Raw genomic sequence first — 21,371 nt, forward strand, 5'->3', positions numbered from 1 at the left:
TACCTAGTTGGGTCATGAAACGTCTGCAACAAAACAGTTGAGCTCAGAGGGCACCAAGGACCTCACAGTCCTCCTCCTCCTCTTCCCTGTAAACCCAACTCCCATCCAGCACTGATGATGTTAGCTAGTTGGGTCACGAAACGTCTGCCAAGAAAACACCCAAGCTCAGAGAGCACCAAGGACCCCAACAGTCCTCCTGCTCCTCTTTTCTTCCTCCTCCTCCTCCTCCTCTTCCCTTCTGTAAACCTCACTCCCTTCCAGCACTGATGATGTTACCTACCGTAGTTGGGTAACGAAATGTCTGCAAAAAAACAACCAAGCTCAGAGAGCACCAAGGAACTCACAGTCCTCCTATTCTTCCTCCTCTTCCTCTTCCTCTTCCACTTCCACTTCCTCCTCCTCCTCCTCCCTGTAAACCCAACTCCCTTCTAGCACTGATGATGTTAGCTAGTTGGGTCACGAAATGTCTGCAAGAAAACACCCAAGCTCAGAGAGCACCAAGGACCCCACAGTCCTCCTATTCCTCCTCCTCCGCCTCCTCCCTCCCTCTGTAAACCCAACTCCCTTCCAGCACTGATGATGTTACCTAGTTGGGTGACGAAACGTCTGCCAAGAAAACACCCAAGCTCAGAGAGCACCCTTCTTTTCAACCCTGAGCTACAAATATTCTCCTTTCTCGGGATACATCAATGCATGCCAAGCGTGTACAGGGCGCTGGCGTCCAGGGAAGCAGAAGGAAAGCGGAGGAGGCCGTTGGGGTTAAAAAGCAAGCCCTGGCTAAATGACAGCCTGTCAAATAAACTTTCCGAAGGTTAAGCATTCCTTGGCCAGGTTTCCTCAGCTCCGAGAAGCCCCGGGCCACATTCTTGGCTGCCAATCTTGAAGAGAAGCCCGGAGGCTCCCTGCTTACCTTCAGCAGTTTGTCGTAACGTTCAGCCGACATGAGGAAGCGGCCGTCCTCCAGCTGCATCTCCCGGTTCTCCAGCAGGTTGTTCAAGACAGGCAGGACATTCCGCTCCGCCTTCTCCAGCCCTTCCAGGATCAGGATCCGGCCTTCCGTCGCGGCCCTCACCGCACACTGGGGAAGCAAAAGAGAATCAGCACCCAACGGATGGATACACTTCGCAAATAGACCTGTAAAAACCTAGCAGGACAGACCGGTTCGTCTTCGGTTTACCTCCACCCAACAATCCAGATCAAGAACAGAGGACAAGAGAAATCTATTTATCTATCCATTCATCCATCATCCATCCATCCATCCTCTATCTACTCATCCATCCATCTATACATCATCTATCTTCGCATCTATACATCCATCTATCCATCCATCCATCCATCTATCTATCTATCTACTCATCTATCCATCCATCCATCCATCATCTATCTACTCATCTATTCATCCATCTATCATCTATTTACTCATCTATCCATCCATCCATCCATCCATCCATCTACTCATCTATCCATCCATCCATCCATCATCTATCTACTCATCTATCCATCCATCCATCCACCCATCTATCATCTATCTACTCATCTATCCATCCATCCATCTATCATCTATCTATCCATCCATCCATCATCTATCTACTCATCTATCCATCCATCCATCTATCACCTATCTACTCATCTATCTATCCCTCCATCTATCCATCGATCCATCTATCATCTATCTACTTGTCTATCCATCGATCTATCCATCCATCGATCCGTCCATCCACCCATCTTTCTATCGATCCATCTATCTATCTATCCATCGATCCATCTATCTATCATCTACCCATCTATCTACCCATCTATCTATCCATCCATTGAACCATCCATCATCCATCCATCCATCTACCTATCTATATCTATCTATTTATGTGTAGATTTATTTAAGTTTAGTTCCATTTCATTTAGTTTGGATTTATTTTAGTTTAGATGCATTTATTTATCTAGTTAAGTTTAGTTTAGATGTATTTAAGTTTAGTTTCGAGGCATTTATTTAGTTTAGTTTAGATGTATTTAAGTTTAGTTTAGATGCATTTATTTATTTAGTAAGTTAGTTAGTTAATTACACTTGTATTCTGCCCTTCTGGCCTAAGGGGCAACTCACAATCAATAAAGGCAACAATCTGAAACATTCAAAACAAGAAATAAACAATTCAAACAATAGTCCAACAATCAGATCTGGAATTGAAGCTTAGAATTGGGTCAACAGCAGAAGCAAATGCATATATTACCAGCTTGAAGGGTCCTCGTATACATGAACCCCCCCACCCACCCCCCGGTGTGTGTGTGTGTGTGTGTTTGTGTGTGTGTGTTTGTGTGTGTGTGTGTGTGTGTGTGTATGCATGTGTCACTTTTTGCTAAATTTAAAAATGGAGGATGAATAAACAAAGGGCCCAATGGTACAATGGGGGTAAAAACTTTGGCTATAACATAGAATTAGAGAAATGCCAAATTTTATGGGAAAGGAGCTATAGATTAACAATGGCAACTTCTTATAAAGAAAATCTATATAAAATGTTTTATAGATGGCATTTACCACTTGCTAGGTTAACTAAAATGTCTTAAAAATATGTCTAGCAAATGTTGGAAATGTAATCAAAAGATACATTTCATATGTGGTGGAGTTGTGCTAAAACAAAACAAAAAATACACAGATGGCTAGAAAAGATAATAGGGAAACATTGTAGATTTTTAAACCTGAACTGTTTTTATTAGGGATGTAATTAGAAAAAAAAATTCATAAGGAAAGTATGCATTTAGTATTGCATGTCTTAACAGCAGTGAGGATTATCTTGGCACAATATTGGAAAGATGAAGAAACACCGCAAGAGGAAGAGATAATTAAGAAGATATTAGATTGTGCAGAAATGGACAGACTTACACTGAAAATCAAGCAGATAAAAGACACAGAATATCATCAAACATGGAACTTATTTTATCAGTGGTTGGAAAAAGCGGGTGGAGAGTAAGAAATAGAATTTGTATTGTTAGGCAAATTAAATACCCAGACAACACAATGTTTATTAAGCACTAAGAAATGTAATTAATAAAACATTAATAAAATGTAAAAAAAAATAGTGACCACATCACTCTCTCCAGATTACCCTTAGGGTTTTTGACCAATAAATCCCAGAGCTGGTGTTGTTATTGCTACTCACCTGATCGATGTAGTAGGCGGTGCCCGCTCGTATCTCCCTTCGCTGCTTGAGATCAGTTTCTGTCGTGTCCCTTGAAAGTGCCATATATTCCACCTCTCGTTTGGTCAGTTCCTGCAGAAAGTGGAATTGAATTGGACGAGAAAAAAAATATTTTTAAGCTGCAGAATTTAACCTCAAACGGTTCAATGCAGCACAAACTCAAACAGCCACCAAATGGAAACGAATCTAAGGCTGAAGGAACGGTTGTAGGAATTGGGTATTGTCTCATTTAATGAAAAGAAGGACTGGGGGTGACATGATAGCAGTCTTCCAATATTTGAGGGGCTGCCCCAGAGAAGAGGGAGTCAAGCTATCCTCCAAAGCACCTGAGAGCAGGACAAGAAGCAATGGGTGGAAACTACTCCATGAGACAAGCAACTAGAATTAAGTAGCACCTTCCTAACAGTGAGGATAATTCATTGGTGGAAGGACTTGCCTTCAGAAGTGGTGGGTTCACCATCACTGGAGGCTTTTAAGAAGAGATTAGACAACCACTTGTCTGAAATGGTATAGGGTTTCCAGCTTAAGCAGGGGGTTGGACTGGATGACCTCCAAGGTCCCTTCCAACTCTGTTATACTGTTATTCTGAAACTCAGTTTGGTGTTCCCTTTCAGTCATCACGGTTTCAAGTTTTAGAATTATACATGGTTTGATCAGTAATCAAGATGCAACTTATCAATTTCTCTACAGAGGAAGTTCACTGGTTAAGAGTGACCGGGGTAAAAAATGGGTGAAGAAACCAAGGAATTTGTCTTCCTTCCCATTTCTACCAATAAAGATATCGATCAATGTTATATTCAGACCTTAAGGCAGACAGTCTAGACAACTGAGCTGTCGATGAGATTCTCAAGAATGCAGGTCATGGTTGTCCAAAAGGTGCTTTTTTACCACAAAAAAAAAAAAAAAAAAATCACTGCTTTCTTGTTTGTTTTGTTTGTTTTTTACTTTGAAAACGTTTCGCTTCTCATCCAAGAAGCTTCTCTTGGATTTTGGAAGTCCACACATCTTAAAAGTTGCTGAAGGTTGAGAAACGATGCTCTAAATCCTGGAGGAGTGGGGGGGTTTCAAACTCGATTTCATTGAGGGCTGCATCAGGGTTGTGTTTGACCTTCGGGGCTGGGAGGGGGCGGCTCGATATCACCCGTGTTGGGGGGCACCTGTGGTGGCCAAGTGCTAAGGGAGGATTTCCCTGAGACCTTCTCGCACTCTCATTATAATCTCCTTCCTTCCTTCCTTCCTTCCTTCCTTCCTTCCTTCCTTCCTTCCTTCCCTTTTTCTTTCTCTCTGTTCTTTCTTCTTCCTTCCCCTCTTCCTTATTTCTCCTTCCTTGCTCTCTTCCCATCTTCCCTTCTTTTTCTCTCTTCCTCTTTCCCTTTCTTCTTTTTCCTTCCTTCCTCTCTTTTTCCTTTCCTCTTCATTCTTCTTTCTTCTTCCTTCCCCTTTCCTTTTTTTCTTTCCTCGCTCTCTTCCCATCTTTCCTTCTTCGTCTTTCCCTTTCTTCTTTCCTTCCTTCTCTTCTTTTTCCTTTCCTTTTCATTTTCCTTTCTTCTTCCTTCCCCTCTTTCCTTTTTTCCTTCCCTCTTCATCTCCTTTCTTCTTCCTTTCCCTCTTTCCTTCTTTTTCCTTCCCTCTTCATCTCCTTTCTTCTTCCTTCCCTCTTTCCTTCTTTTTCTTCTTTTTCCTTCCCTATTCATCTCCTTTCTTCTTCCTTCCCCTCTTTCCTTCTTTTTCCTTCCCTCTTCATCTTCTTTCTTCTTCCTTCCCCTCTTCCCTTCTTTTTCCTTCCCTCTTCATCTCCTTTCTTCTTCCTTCCCCTCTTTTCTTCTTTTTCTTTTTCCTTCCCTCTTCATCTCCTTTCTTCTTCCTTCCCCTCTTCATCTCCTTTCTTCTTCCTTCCCCTCTTTTTCTTCTTTTTCCTTCCCTCTTCATCTCCTTTCTTCTTCCTTCCCCTCTTCCCTTCTTTTTCTTCTTTTTCCTTCCCTCTTCATCTCCTTTCTTCTTCCTTCCCCTCTTCCCTTCTTTCTCTTCTTTTTCCTTCCCTCTTCATCTCCTTTCTTCTTCCTTCCCCTCTTCCCTTCTTTCTCTTCTTTTTCCTTCCCTCTTCATCTCCTTTCTTCTTCCTTCCCCTCTTCCTTCTTTCTCTTCTTTTTCCTTCCCTCTTCATCTCCTTTCTTCTTCCTTCCCTCTTCCTTTCTTTCTCTTCTTTTTCCTTCCCTCTTCATCTCCTTTCTTCTTTCTTCCCCTCTTCCCTTCTTTTTCTTCTTTTTCCTTCCCTCTTCATCTCCTTTCTTCTTCCTTCCCCTCTTCTTTCTCTTCTTTTTCCTTCCCTCTTCATCTCCTTTCTTCTTCCTTCCCCTCTTCCCTTCTTTCTCTTCTTTTTCCTTCCCTCTTCATCTCCTTTCTTCTTCCTTCCCTCTTCCCTTCTTTCTCTTCTTTTTCCTTCCCTCTTCCTCTCCTTTCTTCTTCCTTCCCCTCTTTCCTTCTTTTTCTTCTTTTTCCTTCCCTCTTCATCTCCTTTCTTCTTCCTTCCCCTCTTCCCTTCTTTTTCTTCCCCTCTTCATCTCCTTTCTTCTTCCTTCCCCTCTTCCCTTCTTTTTCCTTCCTTGCTCTCTTCCCATCTTCCCTTCTTTGTCTTTCCTCTTTCCCTTTCTCCTTCCCCGCCCCTTCTTACAGGCTCAAATGCAAAAAAAAAAAAGGGGGGGGGAAACAAATCTCCTTTCGTTTTGTTTTTAGTTCGTTTGGATAGCCCTCTGCCAGCGAAGAAGAAAACGGAGCCTCCGTTTTCTGCCGCAACAGCCTCCTGCAACGCTCTGCCAGGGGAAATGGAGCGTGGAGAGGGGGGGTTGCACACAGCCTCCGAGCTCCATTTTCGCTGGCGGAGGGCTGCAGGAAGTCGTGGCTGAAAACGGGGCATGAGGGGGAGGGCTGCACCTAACCCTAATGCCCAGCTCCGTTTTCCATGGCAGAAGCATCGCGGGCCAGTCCTTCGCCCGTTTCCAGGCCAGATCTGCCCCCCCTTCCTGGGGCCCTGAGTTTGACATCCTTGCTCTAAATGAAAACCTAGAGCCCAAACCTTACCAGGTATTGCATGGCGATAGAACGTCGAAGGGGACCTGGAGGCCCAATCAGGAAAACATCTTGTCCCAGCAGGTCCTTCTGCATGATCCACCTGAGATGCTGAATCACAGACTGAGCCACGGAGTCTGAAACTAAAGGAAAGGCCGTGCCATGAACTCGCGAAGCTTTTAAAGAATTCGTTCTACATTCTCGCGCTGACAACTGACTTAGAAGGACTTGATTGTCCCTTTGAATGTACACTAATCGGCATGCATTAAAATGAAATTTCATTGCATACAGGCACTCAAAGGGTCTCCACCTCCAGTATACACTACATAAACATGAGAAGATAGATAGAAGATAGATATGATAGATATCTCTCTATCACTTCTCTTTCCCCCTCCAACTGCCTTCCTATTTACTTTTGTATTTTGTATTTCATCTTATAACCTAATCAAATGTCTTTAAAACAAAAACAAAAAACTTTCAGACCCCGCCTTGAATTTTCTTTGTCCTTCCTACTCTTAGGTAAGTGCTTGGCCTTCTCTCTGGATTAAGCCGGATCCTGTTTGCACCAATTCCACGTTTGTGCAACAAATTTGCTCTTCTCCGGTTCTCACTGACTGCGTGAAAATTTAAATATTCTTTGTGACAATCTTCTATACTATGTATATTTTTTTTAAGAACTATTGATATTGGGATTTCCGGTTTGTCGGCTTTGCGAGCGGTAGGGATTTGCGAAGCTGCGCGATCCCTGCCGCGCTAGCCGTTTTTGGGGCTCCGATCCGAAAGGGTGCGGGAGCAAGGCTGCCCTGCAGGGGCAGCTGAAAGTAGGGGATCCGGGAAAGGGTTTGGGGTGCTGCAGACCCCTCCCTAGCCGGCAGAACCTCCTTTTACCAAGACGGTGCGCGGCGGTCCGTAATGGCCGCCACAAAGAAGCCGGCAGCTGGGCAAGTATGCGCTGGAGGAAGAGGAGAAAGTTTTTAAAAGTGAAAGTCTTCTTGGTCGACCCAGGACTCTAAGATATATTTAATTTAATTCCTGAAAATGATGGCTTTTTGGATGATTCTTTCCACAAGAGAAAATAAGCGGCAATTCTGAGGTGCTGAAAGGAAAGTTTACTCTCCCCCCCCGACGGAATTAATAAATGGATATTGAGAAACCTGTTTTTTTTTCAGGTAAAACTAGCTTTTTGGGATAAGTCGGAAGGGAGAGGACAAAAAATATATTTATCTCGTTGGATTTTGTTGGAGGAGATGCCTTAAGGATTTGAAAACAGAAATAAAATCTTAATAAGGCTTCAAAACACAGATTTGCATTTTTTTTTCCTTTGTCTGATACTACCCCTGGAAGAGAAAGGGGGAATTTTGGCTTGGCTTGGATTGATTGAGGATTGTGGACTTTGGATTGTCTTATTTTTTTTTTTTTTTTTTTTTTTTTGGAATATTTTGGTTGGTGTGAGAAGAAAGAGGGAAAAAAGAAAAGAAAAGATCTATAATGGCTTTTTCTTTTGAGGAACTGAGGGATGAATATGAGCAAACAAAAGCAGCCTGTAAAGATGGTATGGAAAAAGCTTTTCTTTTTTAGAAATGGCGTTGGTTAACTATGAACAGACAATACAGATGGAAGCTGAAGAACAACAAGAAGAAGATGAAGACGCCATCTTCAATGAATCCCAAAATTCATCTAAGAAAGAAGGAAGGAAGAAAGCGAGGAAAATGAAGGATTTAAGATCTAAAAAAACATTTAAGAAAGAGAAAAATATGATGCAAAATAAATACAATGATAGCAAACAAGAGAAAAGGGAATACAACAGAGAAGGGATGCCGGCAAGACAGAGGTTAGAAGAAGGGGGTAGGAAGATTTGGTGGGGAAGAAAGAAAGGGAAAAGCGGAGAAAAGCCACAAAGTTTTAAAATTAGATGGGAAAAGAGGAATCTTTTTAGGGATAATGGGTAAAGCATAAATTTTTTTAAAAAAGATTCTGCAAGGTACATAAGATAGTATTGCAACATTTGTATTAGAAATAGAAAATTAGAATGGCTTAAGAGTTAATAGAAATTAAAATGTTGAAATGTTTAATAATGATTGATTTTTAAAATGTAATAAAATATTGAAGGGAAAGGCAATGAGAATGCTATAAGATTTATTATTTAGATGTATTATTTAACTACGTATTTAGGAGGATATTATGTATTTAAACATTTTTGATTTTTTACTCTGTTTTTATTGTTACTAAAAGTAAAAATTAGTAGATAGAATGTACCAAGCAGAATCAAGTTGGGTATTAGGTGTTATTTTAAATGTTAATCTAATTAATTTAGGGAGAGGATAGAAAGGCATCATATTCTGATTAGTGATTTCAGGAGAAATTCCTTTTTTTTTTCATTATAAGGAATGAGATAGAGGGATAATAAAGGATGGGCAAAAGATATAAATATAATGATTTAAATTAAGATGGATTGAATAAGATAGAATTATGAAGAGTGAAATGTGTGGAGAAGTTTATATAGAAGATACAGAATGGTAAATAAAATAAGTAATGATCTGTAAGATGAGCATGAATATAATTAAAGCCCATATAAAGAGAGATACCTGGGGCCAAGTTGCTTTACTAAAAGATTTTTTATATGTATGTTTGTGTCTGTTTATGTTTTTGAGAGTATTGGTGAAACCTTGTAGAAACATAGAAAGAGAGTGACGATAATCAAGTCAGAAAGAAATAGATGAAATAATATAGAAATGTATTGTATAAGATAAGGTTTTATCTGACTTGTTAAATCTATAATGGAAAAAGGTTCAAATGTGTAATGGTTGATGATGATTTGTTTGTTTTTTGAAATTAATAAAACTTGTTTAAAAAAAAACAACTATTGATATTATCGAATACTAGCTCTAGACTTCGCTACCAAACTACATGGTCGGGCTTAGTTTTTTTGGGGGGAAATTCTGCCTCTGCCTACCAGCATCCATCGGTATTCATCTGGCTAGCATCCTCTCAGTGTGTGAGAGAGTTGAGGGCTGTCTGGAAACTGAAGCAGTATTGGCTGTGTGAGCACGAAGGAGACAGCAAGGAGCCTGGGCGTGGCTTAGCTCAAATGTTGTGTACTAAAGCTGCTTGGTGCTCTGAAACTGAAACTCCTCTGCTTGTGTTTTGCATTTGGAAGAGATTTCTTTTAAAGTGGGGAGGGGGAGTAGAACTCCTTAACATCAGAGCGTGTTGATAATAATAATACATGAAATTCTAATGCTCTGATGGTCATTTAGAAACATCCTTTCTTAGTGAGCCCCTAGAAGCCAAGAGGGACCAACGTGCCAAATTTCAAGTTTGTAGGTTTTACGGTTCTGGAGATTTTGTGATGATGCGTGAGTGGTATGTATGTTTGTATGTTGATAAGATTATAATGATTATGCCGATGCTTATACTGTAGTTCAACACTTGGGAGACCTAGAAAGCACACTGTTCAATATAGAAATGGAATTTGCGATACAAAACCAATAAAAATATTAAAACAGTAAATTTTCTTTGTGACAATGCCCTCCCTTTCTCAAGGTTTAACCTCTTCCCTACTGGAGGGAAGTAGCTGCAAGGGGAAAAAATACGATAAACCCAGGATCGCAGTCTGTGGACAGAAACCCAGGAACGGAGTGTGTCACCCTTAGGAAATAAGTATGCAACTTCACTAGAATAAAGGGCAAAACAACAACAACAACACAACAACGAAGAACAGGAGACTAGGGGAGAGTGCAATCTCCCGGAGAGAAAATTGCAAACACACAACGGTGCCAAGTTTATCCCGTCCAAAAAAAAAAAAAAAAAAGGCCCTGAGCCTTATTTAAGAGTTTGCGTAGAGCAACCAAAAGGGGTTTCACAACAAGTCGATCACAGGTAGTCCTCAACTGAACAACAGTTTGTTTAGTGACCGTTCAAAGTTACAGAGGCACTGGGGAAAAAAAGGGGGGGACTGCCCCAAAGAAGAGGGAGTCAAGCTATTCCCCAAAGCACCTGGAGGCAGGACAAGAAGCAACGGGTGGAAATTAATCAAGGTGAGAAGCAACCTGGAATTAAGGAGAAACTCCACGACAATGAGAGCAATCAACTAGTGGAACAGCTTGCCACCAGGAGTTGTGGGTGATCCATCAATGGAGCTTTTAAGAAGAGGCTAGACAGCCATTTATCTGGAATGGTGTGCAGGGTCTCCTGCTTGAGCAAGGGGTTGGACTAGTAGACCTCCAAGGTCCCTTCCAACTCTGTTATTCTGTTGATGCTATATTCTGACAGCATCCAGAGAGAAGTAAGAGCGGAAATACTTCAGAATGGCACCTCCTTTTTCAAGCTTTCTAAAAGGCTACCATGGTCTAAAACAAGGGTCTTCAAACTTGGCAGCTTGAAGACTTGTGGGCTTCAACTCCCAGAATTCCTGGGAGCTAATCTGCCTGGAGAAAGAATTCTGGGAGTTGAAGTCCACAAGTCTTCAAGCTGTCAAGTTTGAAAACCCCTGGTCTAAAAAGTGGAGGAAACTCAGAATATCCACAGACCACCTGCCTTATCTGTCTTCTAATACAAAGAAGAGACCCCAAAGCCATCTTCAGGGCCAAATCTGGACCTGAAGGCCCACTGGAGTGAATCTATTCCCTGTTAAGAATTCTTACAAGTCTTCTGCTAGGATGGGACGTCTAACAACCACCTCATCCACCCATTATCCTAAAGAGCTGCCCTGTGTGGTTCCCTGAAGATGATTCTACTTGGTTTGTCATGGCCAAGACTTTATAATAGCATCCCTACATTGTCCAACCAGATTCATCCCACTGGATAGATAGAATTCTTTATTGGCCAAGTGTTTCCCCCCCTCCCCCCAGGGTGTGTCATAAATCACATTCTCCAATGAAGCCCTTTTGCGGGCTGTGGAAAACACGCCTCTCCGGCTGGGCTTGGTAACCTGAGACACAATCTGGAAAAAGGTATGCGTGGAATGTGCTTCTGGTCATAGCAACGAACTGCTCCATCAGATCGCCCCCACCTTCTTAAGGCAACTCGAGAGCAAGCCAGGAATGCTTTACGAGTTGACATTTGGCTCCCCTCACTTCCTGAAGGCGACGCAAAGCCTCTGAATTTTGCATGACTCTGTATAACATAATTCTCATTGTGGGTTCTTTCTCTTAATTTGAATTTCTGGCTTCATGGCAGACACAATATCAGAAATCATCATGTATGTATGTATGTAGCATGTCTATATGTGTGTTATGTGTGTGTACACTTTGGAGAGCAGACAACAGAATTTCATTTTTAAGGTGTGCCAGTGTGCCCACAGTAAAAAAATGACAATAAAGGCTATCTTATAACTCAGGTCTTAATCTATGTTTTTAAATTGCTAAAGAGTTACAACCCTCGTAGCAATTCTGTTTATTTTTTGCAATCTAGCGGAATGTTGCTAGTAAATTAGTAAGCTCACATCATTCTATTTTAGATACAGTTTGAAGGAAAGGAATTGGATCAAATTTAAGAAATGCCTAAAATAGAAACTCAATTCAAAACTATCTTCCATGAAGAACAGAACATAAATAACACAAATGCTATTCTGAAATCAAGGACAGTCCCAAGGATTTAAGGGGATAACCTGTTAAACCCCCAAATGCATTTATGACTTCTTACTTATCTTCATTCTCCTAATATTTAGTCTAGAATTTTAATCCTTTATTTGTGTCTCACTTAAGTTCACAAATATTTAGTTGAACTTATTTATAGAATTCACCAATGCAGTTAAGGAACCCAGAAGGACAATAAAAATGTTTCTCCTTTCAGCTGTTGTTTCATGTATTTATCTTGTTTCATTTCAATAAAATTAATTTCGTTGTTTTGTTTGGTCAAAAAAAATCATTTTAAGGAAACTCGCAAGAATGATTCTCCTTGCTTTAAGCATCACAAAGAACTGGATGAGATTAGAACTATTTTATTTGCCAATGGACTTCAGTAAAGCAAAAACCAAAATTAAAATCAAATTGGAATTATATAAGATACATTTAATGTAACTGAGCCTTATGTTAAATAAGGACAAGCTATATATAATTAAAATCTAAAATTGATACAAACGTCCTAATGATTCGTAAAATCATTACCACGCGTTTTGATTTTAAAAACTCTGATATTTAAGCATCCAGCATTTAAAACAAATACTTATTTTTCCCCCCAATATTATATCGCATTATAAATGCAAAAATAGATATTAAATTTTTTAAGATTCCTAAACTACAAGCATAAACATCCAAAATGGTTTATTACTATATATCTGTCTTCACATTCCACTAATGTTATCAGATGTAAACTATTCCATTTTTTTTAATCACGATGCGTAAATGGGTGGAACAAATGCAAACAAGGTTAATTGTTTTGGAAGTAATAATTTTGCTCAAAGTGGGTGTTTTGTGTGAATACCCTGCCTCTAAATTGTCACGCAGAAAATATATCTATGTGATCGCTAGGAACTGAAAACAATTTGATAGCACATAATCAATCAAAATCTGCCTCTAAAATTGTATAAACAGTACTGAAAAATTTGGCTGCTGGAGCAAGGAAAATAAATAATTCTTATGACAGTATTTATTCTGTGGGGTGTGCTCTACAGCAGGGGTCTCCAACCTTGGCAACTTTAAGCCTGGCGGACTTCAACTCCCAGAATTCCCCAGCCAGGAGTTGAAGTCCGCCAGGCTTAAAGTTGCCAAGGTTGGAGACCCCTGTTCTACAGGACCATGAAAATCTTAAAAGCTTCCCTTAGCTAATATTGGACTACATTTTGTAAGCCAACATCTGCATTAAAGGAATTGCTAATCTCTGTAATCTGGTTTACAGTGTTTACGAGGAAATTCTTATTTGAACTGTCACCTAAAAAAAAAGAGTGACATGTGAGTAAATGGGTAAAAAAAAATTGCAATGCACTTTAACTAACGTAATTGCCTACTTTAATTTGATGAGATTGTGACAGCAGTGGGATTCAAATTTTTTTACTACCGGTTCTGTGGGTGTAGCTTGGTGGACGTGGCAGGGGAAGGATACTATAAATCTCCAGTCAGAGGTGGTATTTGCCGGTTCTCCGAACTATTCAGAATTTCCGCTACCGGTTCTCCAGAACTGGTCAGAACCTGCTGAATATCACCTCTGGATTGTGATGACCCAAAGGAGCGTGGCACAAAGGCAACACAGTCAGATAATCAGTAGGAATTCCTTTATTAGCTCCAACTTTGCCCCCAATGTCCTGGTTACCTTCTGGGCTGGAGAAAAACTCTCCCAGGTAAACAGCCTTTGGCTGCAGAGAATCAAGTCCAAAACATGGTCAACAAAAACTGTAACTATAAGTCCAATCAAGGCAAAATGAGGCAATTAGTTTGGTAGGGCAGGAGCAAGAATTCCAGACGTGAAGGCACACTCAATATGGTTGGGAAGATGCCAGGAACACAAATAACCAAAGTCAACAAAAGATAAACTCATGTTTGTTCCCAGCAGCTGCCACACTCAGCCTGTATCTCTTTTAAACTCTCTTCCCAGATGTGGCTAATGAAGGGAATCAGGGCCCTTTCCTCCCCTGTAAGCCACACAAACAACGTTGCTCCCTTCTCCGCTCCTCCCTGCATGCCCTAGAATGAAGAGGGGGTGGACCTGGGTCTTTCTCTGAACTCCCTCTCCCTTGTTCTCCCTCTCTCCTGCTCTGCCCAGCTGGATTTTGCCCTTCCCCAGTTTCCTCCACAGCCAACGGAAAAGCCAGGCTGTTCCTGGGAGAGTTTTTCTCCAGCCTAGCAGATAACCAGGACATTGGGGCAAAGTTGGAGCTAATAAAGGGACTCCTACTGATTATCTGACTGGGTTGTCTTTGTGCCATGCCCCTTTGGGTCATCACAGGAAGCCAGATTCAATTAACAACCGTGTTAACAGCTTCACATTTGCAGTGATTCACTTAACCACGGTGGCAGGAAAGGTCATTAAGACGGGACAAAACTCCCTTCACAAATGTCTTGCTCAACAAACAGAAATTGTGGGCTTGATTGTGGTTGTTAAGTCGAGTACCACCTGTGTATTTTTTGGCATGACATTTTAGAAAACTGAAAAGCTGATTACGTTAAACTGGACTTTGGTAACCAGCTGAATATTGTTTGGTCGATTTTATTGATGGTGGAGCAACATTTCTGAAATTCTGATATTTTCCGCACAAAGGACTAGGTGTCATGTCCCTGTTGGAATCTGATTCCGAGGGGAAGGTCGATCAGCTGACAGCGAGTAGGAGTGTGGCTCCGGTGGCTATGGAGGAAACTGGGGAAGGGCCCAGTCCGGCTGGGCATTCAGAGGAAGACCCAGGCCTACCCCCTCTGCATCCTAGGGCACGCAGGGAGGAACAGAGAAGGGAGCAACCTGGGTTACGGGGGAGAAAAGGGCCCTGATTCCCTTCATTAGCTGCAGCTGGGAAAACAGGACTTTAAAAGGGCGTTTGCGCACAGCGCCTTGCTGGAAACAAAGCGTGAATTATCTTTGTTTATCAAGTCTTATCTGGGTTCTGGCATCCTCCCAACTGTGTGTTTCGTTATCTTTTGAGTTCTGCAATTCCTTATCCTGCCCTGTCTCATTAATTGCTGCAGCTCTGGTTTGTGTTGGATTTTATTTATAATTTATACATACTTTGGGGTCGGACTGAATTTCTTCCCTTTAAAAACTGTTCTTGGAAGAGTTTTTTTCTCTAGCCGATGATAACTGGACATTGGGGGCCAAGTTGGAGGTATTAAAGGGACTTTACCTATTTTTGTGACTTTGTTGGTTTTGTTGCCATGCCCCGGGTCACCATACTAGGTTTCTGCAATAAAATGTATTCAGCTAGACCCGTGGTTCTTGATCCTTTTCTTCACCACAGACCTCCTTTAAACATTAAAGACCACAGCCACAAACGCCCAAGACTGAAGTCAAAATTTAAATGTCTATGGAGATTCTCAGTCATCCAGGTCACGGTTGTCCCAAAAGGTGTTGTTTTTTTTCAAGAGGCAACTGGGCTTTCTTGTTTTTCTTTGAAGACATTCCGCTTCTTATCCGAGAAGCTTCTTCAGTTCTGGCTGGATGGTGGGGAAAGTAAGGATTGAGACTCCTTGCAAACAGCTGGTCATTTGCATCCTTTTAGAGGGTCCTTGAGGCCATTTGGAGGTTTATCTGTGTCCTCAGGGTCACCTGAGTAGTGCAAATGGGTGGAAGTGTTGAAAGGACTGTGTTGTAGACTGGAGATAGATGAGGCCTCTCAACAGGAGGAGGAGGGATATGGCATCATCTGTCCCCCGTCTACAACACAGTCCTTCCAAGAGTTCCAAGAAGCTCTACACCTATTTGCACCACTCAGGTGACCCCGAGGACACAGAGGAACCTCCAGGTGGCCTCAACAACCCTCTAAAAAGGATGCAAATGACCAGCTCTGTCTGCAAGGAGTATAAATCCTTCCCTTCCCCACCATCCAGCCAGAGCTGAAGAAGTTTCTCAGATGAGGAACAAAATGTCTTCAAAGAAAAACCAGAAAGTCCAGTTGCTTCTTGAAAATGCACCTTTAGGTGAAGATTTAAATCAGGGGTGTCCAACCTTGGCAACTTTAAGACTTGTGGACTTCAACTCCCAGAATTCCTGAGGAATTCTGGGAGTTGAAGTCCACAAGTCTTAAAGTTGCCAAGGTTGGACACCCCTGATTTAAATCAACATTTTTTTTCAAGCGTTCGTGGACTCCCTCTGATCACATCACAGTTCCCCCCCAGCAGTTCTGCAGAGCGCGGATCAAGAATCACTGGACTAGACGTTTACTTTGAGCTTAATTTTAAGACCACGCAGCTTCTTACTGTAGTTCACCGGGACCAGTTCTGGATTTTTGGGCTTTCTCAGTTTGTAGGACACATCTCCAATAGTCACAGTGTCACCTGAAAGGGAGAAATAAGAGTGATTTATCATCGCTCACCTATAGGCCCAAACACACTGCTAGCCATCTAACGTGTTTAGTTTCCTTTATTGTCACTGCACCTCGTACAACGAAATTAAACACCATCTTCAGTGTACATTATAACTATAAATAAATAAAACACAAACACACCTCCTTCGCATTCTATACAATTGCATTGAAAATCCCTATAATATTGCATTAATCATGCACTACACAGTAGAATTCAATAGAGCTACTGCCCTGGGATAGAAGCTGTTTTTCAGCCTATTTGTCCTTGTTTTTATTATTGTCCTGTACTGTCTGCCAGATGATAATAGTTCAAAAAAAAAAAAAGGGTGCCCAGGATGAGATGGATCTTTGAGGATGTTTTGAACTTTCTCAAGGCAGCGGGAGCTATAAAGCTCTTCCAAAGAGGGGAGAGGGCAACCCATGATCTTCTGGGCAATGACGTTAACCCTCTGGAGTGCTTTCCTATCTGCCCCTGTGCAATTGGCAAACCATATAGAGGTGTAGTAAGTTAAGATGCTCTCTATGGTGCAGCGGTCGAAGATCACCAGCAGTTTCTCATTCAGTTGTTGTTTTCTGAGAAGCCTCAGGTAGTATAATCTCTGCTGGGCCCTTTTGACCAGGGCTGCAATGTGGGCACCCCAGGTCAGGTCCTCTTTTAGGGTAACACTGAGAAACTTAAAACTGGCCACTTGCTCCACTTGGGTCTCCATTGTCCTACAAGAAGTAGTTATCTTCTCTGTTTTAAAACAAAAAATAATAATAATAGTCTTTTAATGCCTTATTCACAAACTGGCCACAACTGAGCTAAAAATTTCTGTTGTTAAGTGAGGTATTTGTTAAGTGAGTCTTGCCCCATCTTACGACCTTTCTTGCCACACATTGTTCAATGAATCACTGCGGTTGATGAGTAACCTGGTCGTTAAGTGAATCCGGCTTCCCCATTGACTTTGCACGTCACGTTGACGTGACCCCCGGGACATTGCAACTGTCATAGGTACATGCCAGTTGCCAAGCCTCTGAATTTTGATCGCGTGACCACGGGGTTGCTGCAACGGTTGTGGAGTGTGGAAAAACAAGTCCTACGTCGCTTCAAACCTTTGTAACTTTGAATGATCCCTAAATGAATAGTTGTAAGTCGAGGACTATCCGTATTATATTTGCATGCCGTGTGGGAATGTTAAGTCCAAGTTCAAACCGCATCGGGTTTTGGTCACCACAATACAAAAAGATGTTGAGACTTTGGAAAAAGTGCAGAGAAGAGCAACTAAGACGATGAAAGGTCTGAAGATTAAAATATATGAAGAACGGTTGCAGGATTTGGTTCTGGCTAGTCTAGAGAAAAGAAGGACTAGCGGGGAGACGATAGCAGTGTTCCAATATTTGAAGGGCTGCCACAAAGAGGAGGGGGGTCAACTTATTTGCCAAAGTACCAGAAGGCAAGACAAGAAACAATGGATGGAAACTAATCCAGGAGAGAAGCAACCTGAAATTGAGGAGAAACTTCTTAACAGTGAGAACAATCAACTAGTGGAACAGCTTGCCACCAGGAGTTGTGGGTGATCCATCAATGGAGCTTTTAAGAAGAGGCTAGACAGCCATTTATCTGGAATGATATGTAGGGTCTCCTGCTTGAGCAAGGGGTTGGACTAGAAGACCTCCAAGGTCCCTTCCAACTCTATTATCCTGTTGATGCTACATTCTGACAGCATCCAGAGAGAAGTAAGAGCGGGAATACTTCAGAATGGCACCTTCTTTTTCAAGCTTTCTAAAAGGTTACCCTGGTGTAAAATAAGGGTCTTCAAACGTGGCCAGTTTAACACTTGTGGACTTCAATTCCCAGAATTCCTGAGCTAACATGACTGGAGGAGGAATTCTGGGAGTTGAAGTCCACAAGTTTTAAAGCTGTCAAGTTTGAAGATCCCTGGTCTAAAAAGTCTGCTGCTTGAGCAAGGGGTCGGACTAGAAGACCTCCAAGGTTCCTTCATGCTCTATTCGGATTCTGACTATAGTTTTAGAAAATTGCTCAGGAAAATTTGAGCTCCAATTATGGAGACAAGATAGCCTGGCCTGTTTTATATTCTCTGCCTCTTTTCTGAGGTCTCTGGATTTTCATAAGTAGCTTGACCCCGTGTGTCACAGCTTTGGAGCTGATAGCAGAAGCATGGAGGGGGGGAAAAACCCATGTTATCCTCACCTCTGCCCTCCCCCTGTGGAAACCCAGGCACTCAGAAAGCTACGAAGAGAGGCTCTTTGTACAATGAGGTCATTTTCAGGAAGCGTGTGACTGACAATAATGAAATTAAAGCAATTGTACAACTGTGACCTTGCGATTGGATATAACAGGAAGAGGGGAAAAAATGCTGCCTGTCAAAAGTTGTTGTGACATGTGGGCAAGTCACCACAAACCCACAGTTGGAGAACCACATTTCAGCCTACGCATGGTGCACGCCCCAGCTTGGGTTGTGTCATCATGGGATCAATTCAGTGTGAGAAACAGCAGTGAGTACAATGAGGTTTTTTTCCCCAGTGCTAAATTCCTCTTAGAAGGCAACTGTAGCTTTCTTCCTGTTTTTCCACCAGTCCCAAGAACACCAGCCCTCTTCACACAACAAGGTACCCAGAACAGTTAAGGACACATTTCTACTTTTGGTTCACACAACGGCCAATAGCTGCATAGTGCTCCAGCTATGAAATTTTTACGCTCCATCTCTCCAGACCTATATCTACTATCAACTGGGGGAAGGGAGGGTCACAACTGAGAGAGAGAAAAAGTCAAGAAAGGAAGGAAGGAAGGAAGGGTCACCGTTGAGAGAAAGAGAAATTTACAGAAGAAAGTCATAAAGAATGAGAAAAAGATCAGAAAGAAAAGTCAGAAAGAGAAAGAAAGAGAGAAAAAGAAAGGTCACCATTGAGAGAGAAAAGGTTACAGAAGAAAGTCAGAAAGAAAAGTCAGAAAGAAAGAAAAGAAAGAAGAAAGGAAGAGGGGAGAGAGAGAGAGATAAGAAAGAAAAGAAAAGAAAAGAAAAGAAAAGAAAAGAAAAGAAAAGAAAAGAAAAGAAAGAAAGAAAGAAAGAAAGACAGACAGGTAGGTCACTATTGAGAGAAAGTTACAGAAATCAGAAAAGGAAGGGAGGGAGGGACACCATTGAGAGAAAGAAAAATTTACAGAAGAAAGTCATAAAGAATGAAAGAAAGATCAGAAAGAAAAGTCAGAAAGAGAAAGGAGAGAAAGAAAGGTCACCACTGAGAGAGAAAAGGTTACAGAAGAAAGTCAGAAAGAAAAGTCAGAAAGAAAGAAAAGAAAGAAGGAAGGAAGAGGGGAGAGAGAGATAAGAAAGAAAGAAAGAAAGAAAGAAAGAAAGAAAGAAAGAAAGAAAGAAAGAAAGAAAGAAAGAAAGACAGGTAGGTCACTATTGAAAGTTACAGAAATCAGAAAAGAAAGAAACACCATTGAGAGAAAGAAAAAATTACAGAAGAAAGTCATAAAGAATGAAAGAAAGATCAGAAAGAAAAGTCAGAAAGAGAAAGGAGGAGAGAAAGAAAGGTCACATTGAGAGAGAAAAGGTTACAGAAGAAAGTCAGAAAGAAAAGTGAAGAGGGAGAGAAGAGAGTAAGAAAGAAAAGAAAGAAAAGAAAGAAAAGAAAAGAAAAGAAAAGAAAGAAAGAAGAAAGAAAGAAAGAAAGAAAGAAAGAAAGAAAAGAAAGAAAGAAAGAAAGAAAGAAAGAAAGACAGGTAGGTCACAGAGAGAAAGTTACAGAAATCAGAAAAGAAAGGAAGGGAGGGACACCATTGAGAGAAAGAAAATTTACAGAAGAAAGTCATAAAGAATGAAAGAAAGATCAGAAAGAAAGTCAGAAAGAGAAAAGAAAGAAAGGTCACCACTGGAGAGAAAAGGACAGAAGAAAGTCAGAAAGAAAAGTCAGAAAGAAAGAAAAGAAAGAAGAAGGAAGAGGGGAGAGAGATAAGAAAGAAAGAAAGAAAGAAAGAAAGAAAGAAAGAAGAAAGAAAGAAAGAAGAAAGAAAGACAGGTAGGTCACTTTGAAAGTTACAGAAATCAGAAAAGAAAGAAACACCATTGAGAGAAAGAAAAATTACAGAAGAAAGTCATAAAGAATGAAAGAAAGATCAGAAAGAAAAGTCAGAAAGAGAAAGGAGGAGAGAAAGAAAGGTCACCATTGAAAGAGAAAAGGTTACAGAAGAAAGTCAGAAAGAAAAGTCAGAAAGAAAGAAAAGAAAGAAAGAAGGAAAGGTCACCACTGAGAGAGAAAGTTACAGAAGTCAGGAAAGAAGGAAGGAAGGAAAGAAAGAAAGTCAGAAAGATAAGGAAGGAAGGAAGGTTACTATTGAGAGAAAGTTACAGAAGAAAGTCAGAGAGAAAGGAACCACCACTGAGAAAGTAAAAAGAGAGTTAGAGAGGGAGGAGGGAAATAAAGAAGGGTGGAAAGAAGGAAGGAGAGAGAAAAGGAAGGGAAGAGAGGCTGAGACCCCAGCTTAGCCAGCCTCCCACCGACCCCTCCGACCCCGCCCCCTCACCGCAGAGCAAGCAGCCCCTCCCTTCCTTCCCCCAGAAAGCCCCTCTTCCCCCTCCCCCTTATTTCCAGCACCCGAGCTCTCCATGCCCTGCGGGGTCTCCGTCCCGTCCCCCCCGCCTACCCTGGGCCTCACCTTGTCCGCCGTGCAAGGCCCGGAAACCGCCCCGCAGCCCGGCCACCTGCTGCAGGAGGAGGCGGACCCTGCGGGCAGCTGAGGAGCCCGTGCAGGGACCCCCGCCGCCGCCGCCCGCCCTGCCCAGGCACACCACCCGGGCCTGCATGGTCTACCGGTGGAGTTGGAGGAGGAAGGGGGCCCCTGGGGGACGCGGTCCGGCGACGCACCGACTCCGCCCGGAAACGCCGGCGACGCTTTGGAGGGCCGGGCCTGCCTCTGCCGGGGAGGTGCTCAAGCCCTGCGGGTAGACACGGCGAGTTTGGACCCGGCTGGGATTGGGGAAGCGGGGATAGAGAGAAAGGGATAAAGAAAGAAGGGTCTCCCGCTGAAATAGGAGAGAAAGACGACAGAGGGAAAGGGAAGGGAAGGGGAAAGGAAAGAAAAGGAAGGGGAAAGGAAAAGAAAAGGAAGGAAAGGGGAAAGGAAGGGAAGGGGAAAGGAAAAAGAAAAGGAAGGGAAG

The 21,371-nt window shown here is 42.0% G+C and overlaps 1 protein-coding gene across 2 annotated transcripts in view; it reads right to left on the reverse strand.

Moving 5' to 3' along the window:
- Positions 1-21,085, reverse strand: part of VWA8 (von Willebrand factor A domain containing 8) — a 126,891-nt gene extending 105,806 nt beyond the window's left edge. For both annotated transcript variants that reach the window (XM_087967577.1, XM_087967576.1), the window contains exons 1-5: positions 20,870-21,085; positions 16,097-16,174; positions 6,270-6,400; positions 3,153-3,263; positions 911-1,078 (exon numbers count right to left, since the gene is read on the reverse strand). In XM_087967577.1, the coding sequence (XP_087823703.1) occupies positions 911-1,078; positions 3,153-3,263; positions 6,270-6,400; positions 16,097-16,174; positions 20,870-21,017 (636 nt within the window). In that variant the 5' untranslated portion in view covers positions 21,018-21,085. The remainder of the gene's footprint in view (positions 1-910; positions 1,079-3,152; positions 3,264-6,269; positions 6,401-16,096; positions 16,175-20,869) is intronic.
- Positions 21,086-21,371: the final 286 nt, after the last annotated feature.

The sequence above is a fragment of the Notechis scutatus genome, chromosome 5, assembly GCF_049901735.1.
Source record: "Notechis scutatus isolate UNSWTSFEM ecotype Mainland chromosome 5, rNotScu1.2, whole genome shotgun sequence".
NCBI classification, from domain to species: domain Eukaryota; kingdom Metazoa; phylum Chordata; class Lepidosauria; order Squamata; family Elapidae; genus Notechis; species Notechis scutatus.